The sequence below is a fragment of the Nanorana parkeri genome, unplaced genomic scaffold (genome assembly GCF_000935625.1).
Source record: "Nanorana parkeri isolate BGI_ZX_2015 unplaced genomic scaffold, ASM93562v1 scaffold21, whole genome shotgun sequence".
In the NCBI taxonomy this organism is placed as follows: domain Eukaryota; kingdom Metazoa; phylum Chordata; class Amphibia; order Anura; family Dicroglossidae; genus Nanorana; species Nanorana parkeri.
The window spans coordinates 3568322-3572568 of NW_017306289.1; the positions used below are offsets into that span (position 1 = coordinate 3568322).

Consider the following 4247-nt stretch of genomic DNA (forward strand, 5'->3'; position numbering starts at 1 on the left):
TACTTTGTTGCAGGGAGGAGGCTGTGAGCCATGATCATCGATCCCTGGTGATCTAGTGGCAATTAGTAAGGTCTGCTGCAGACCTTACTAATCAATCCTTTCGGCCAGCGTTCAGTGAAGACGCCGGCCGAAAGGATCCGAGTGCCGCCACAGAAACAGCTATGCGGTCTGCATCCGACAGAGATGCAGACAGTGTAGCTGCTACGCAAGTCGGGTACGCGGTCTGTGACCACGTACCAGACTTGTGAGCTGGCTGCGGGCCACACAGTACCGGCTCGCGGGCCGGTACTTTGAAACCACTGTGATAGATGATGTTGGACGTCCACCAGCCAGGAAATGGGGTGCAGTGAGTCTGGCTTGTTGCAGCTTGTAGTGAACACTGTAAAAACCTCAGAGTGTGCATGTCATCATTCAGAATAAGTCATTTCAGTATAGGAGAGAAGCCTGTATAACTGTGCAGGACTGAAGGGGAGGCTGGAGTTCAGCTTCCATTACATGCAGCGTATCTTTGGTCTCCCTGCCAGTGTGTGTGTATAGAGAAAAATACTAGCCAGCTCTGAGCCTGTAACAAAAATGTCGCTTTGTTCTGGTTATAAAAAAAGCATTAAAATTCTCTCTGGGACTAGCAGCCCTCAGGCCGTGAGACACTGTGCCAGCCTGCAGCGCTCTACACAGCACACACAAGGACAGCAGCACTACCTGGCCGCCTCATCCCGGGAATAGGGGCGGGGCCGTGCAGTTGTCGGGGGCGTGGTTGACACTTCCAGGGGCGGGAGTAGAGCCTGGTTTGTGCTAGGGGCGCTGCAGTTGAGTGTGTGTACTTAGTATAGAAGTTATGGACGCTTCTCCTGAACTCTCCCGGCATCTGGTAAGTCAGACTTTGCCCGCTCCCCGGTGTGTGTGTGACAGGGAGGGAGGGAGGTGGATGGCAGGCAGCCTGGCACACTCCATGTGTGGGGTGACACGGGCAGCGCTTTACTGTACTTACAGGGGGTAGTAGTAGTGTGACACACCCAGAAGAAGTGGACAAAGTGGGGGGTAGTGTGGATATGAGGACAATGTGGGAGAGGCCGAGTACTGTACAATCCTCTACTGGAGTCACATGTCATCACTTCTATACTGCTAGAGATCTGCACAGTACATACATGTAGTGGGAGCACAGTGATCTGTGACCGTTCATTCACTTCTCACCACTACATGTATTCCACTTTCCTCATCACCATATGCATTAGTGTGATAGGACTTTTATTATCATTCCTGATCATCATATGTATTGGGGATATATGACCTTAATTATCATTCCTGATCATCATATGTATTGGGGAGATATTATTATCATTCCTGATCAGTATATGTATTGGGGATATATGACCTTAATTATCATTCCTGATCATCATCTCTATTGGGGAGATAGGACTTTTATTATCATTCTTGATCATCATATGTATTGGTGTGATAGGACTTTTATTATCATTCCTGATCAGTATATGTATTGGGGATATATGACCTTTTATTGTTATAATTCCTGATCAGTATATGTATCAGTGATATAGGACTTTTATTATAATTTTATTATCAAATGTATTACTTGGCGATATACAACTTTTATTATTATTATTATTATTATTATTATTATTCCTGATCATCATATTTATTGGTAATATAGAACTTTTCTTGTTGTCATTCCTAATTATTATGTGTATCGGTGATATCGGACTTTTATTGTCATTCCTAATCATTATATGTATCGGTGATATCAGACTTTAATTATCATTCCTGATCAGTATTAGTGATATAGGACTTTTCTTGCACTCATTTCTGACCAGCATTGTGTAATCAATTCTCCCAATAATATCTGATGGATTGCCCTATTGATTAGTTGTGGACGGTCACCAGCCATTACCGTCATTTACAAGCACTGTTCTGACTCGGGCATCATTTACAACAAGGGAGGGCAGTGTATGGGTGCAGATGTACTGCATTCTGATGGAAAACACTGGCTATTGTTTTATGATTAGGAGCCATTGATATCACAAAGTAGCTAATTATGACTTTCTTACATTCAGAGAGAAACGCATACACAGAGCAGTGTTAAAGGCCAACTCCGGGCAGAAATCAAATTGTTAGTGTGCATGGAAAATGAAGTACCCTCCACATCTCCCTAACTGTGATAAACTCTATAAAACTCCCAGCTTCCCCCCTCTGTAATCCATATTTCCTGCCTTGGGACCGGGCATTTTTAGCTGCTGCTTATCTTTTGTGTGGGGGGCTGGAGGGCAGTAGTTCTCATCCCTCTGACGGCGACATAAACATGCTATCATAGAGAGAATGTAAGACTATTATAATATTATTCTAATGCCCATCTACCCACCCTGTTCTACCTCCCTTCACCCGGCTCAGTCCGCCACACCTCCCACGACTCTACTCGCAGACAGAAAACTATGGCAAGGAATTGTGGGACATGTAGTCCTACAAACAAAGCAGGAAAATACATTGTGCCGCTGCGCAGACCCTCCTCCTGACATCCGTAGATAGCTGAGAAACCGCCAGTAAGATGATGACATCACAGGTACTAATATATATAATTTCTGCAGCTGATGAATTCATTGAGTTATATGGGATGGGTGTGTGCATAGGCAGATAAGAAGGCAGTTATCCTGGAGTTGGGGCTTAAAGTGTATTTCCACTCCTGCAGCCAAATTGGGATAACACCTCATTTATATTTCTTCCATGATTCTCTCTCATATAGAAATCAATGGCCTGCCCCTATGCCTAATGTGTGACAAATGCACAAAGACATCCATAAACATGGAGCGTGAATGGGGGATAATGCTTTGTTCTCATTGAGTAAAGTAGAACTGAAGCCGACACTTTTTTGGGGGGTTTTGTATAGAATAAAGTAGGAGATTAGCCTTCACTTCCTGTCCAATAGCTGCAACAGGAACAAAGAGGAGGAGAAATCCCTCCAAAAAGAGGGAGATCCCAGGTGGTCAGCCAGTGTCACCAGAAGTAGTGTCCCCATGGGAAGATTTCTCATGTATTCCTGTTATGAATTCCTTTTACTTCGACTAATGCCGGTGTTCTATTGAAAGTTCCAACTCGTCGAAATCTCCAACTACCTCACTGCCGGGTACTTGCAAGTTGGACGGCGTTAGACTGCAAAACACAAAGACTGACGGAGCTCTACAGCTGCATTCTAACAGTATTCAGCAGGTGGCAAACTCAACGAGTATTCTGAAAACGCAATGCGCACATGCGCACCGCAACTGTACAGAGCTCCAGTCGTAGCGGGCACCGGATGTGAGGTAGTTGGAGATCTCAATGAGTTGGAGCTTTCAATAGAACACTGGTCACCAGGACAAATAGAGAATGTGGGCACAGACAGCAATAAAAACCTGACACATGTTCTAATCCCTCTACACACTATCCCAAAAAAATGGCTTAGATTGTACATTAATTCCGCCCCCATACAGGAGATTTCTCGACTCTTCCTGTTCTGACAACCATCAAAAAGACAGGAAGCGGAGAGAGGAGAAACTTCCCAAATGAGAACACTGACGGCAACAAAACCGAGGTTAACCCTTTGTATCCCCATCCCAATTGGTCTGGAATTGGGATGGGGATACAGTAAACGATAAAGCGGATGATATGAAATAAGTGTTTCTGTATTACTGATTTTCCATTGGTCTCCCAGACAAACGTTAGTCACATGACGACGATATAAGACATGGGGACTTGTACAGTTCTAACAATATCATTATCAGTATGGCATAAATGATTGATTTCATGCCGGACAAATGTTGGATCCCGCGTGGTAGATATAAAGCGTATTTGCTGGCAGGATTTGCCTGCACTTCCGCTGGATCCAGCCATCTGCCACACATCTAGGTTTCCTGTTCTTCAGCGGAGAAATCCAGGTCTCGGGGACATTTCCTTAAAGCTGAACTCCAGGCACATACGCATAAAAGACACACACGAATGCATCTCAACTAGTGTAAGTACATGCATTTGATTTGGCATCAGCCTCTTTCAGTCCATGTACAGCAGAGCTCAGGCTGCGGGGAGGAAGAAGCAGCACAAGAAGCTAATCACTTGTGCAGACCTGCAAGGAGCATGCTGATAGGAGGAGAGGGCATAGTGAGAAATGGATGCAGGGGTTTCCCTATATTTTTCACACACTGCCTGAGGCCGGGGTGGGGGAGTTTACTGGCGGTGCCCATTTTCGGGGTGGAGGGGTCATGGTGATA

General features: G+C 45.0%; 1 protein-coding gene across 2 annotated transcripts in view; it reads left to right on the forward strand.

Moving 5' to 3' along the window:
* Nucleotides 1-774: 774 nt before the first annotated feature.
* The window catches only part of LOC108792595 (septin-10-like), a 54623-nt gene continuing 51150 nt past the window's right edge, over nucleotides 775-4247 (forward strand). For both annotated transcript variants that reach the window (XM_018563410.1, XM_018563416.1), the window contains exon 1: nucleotides 775-868. In XM_018563410.1, coding sequence (XP_018418912.1) covers nucleotides 836-868 — 33 coding nt within the window. In that variant the 5' untranslated portion in view covers nucleotides 775-835. The remainder of the gene's footprint in view (nucleotides 869-4247) is intronic.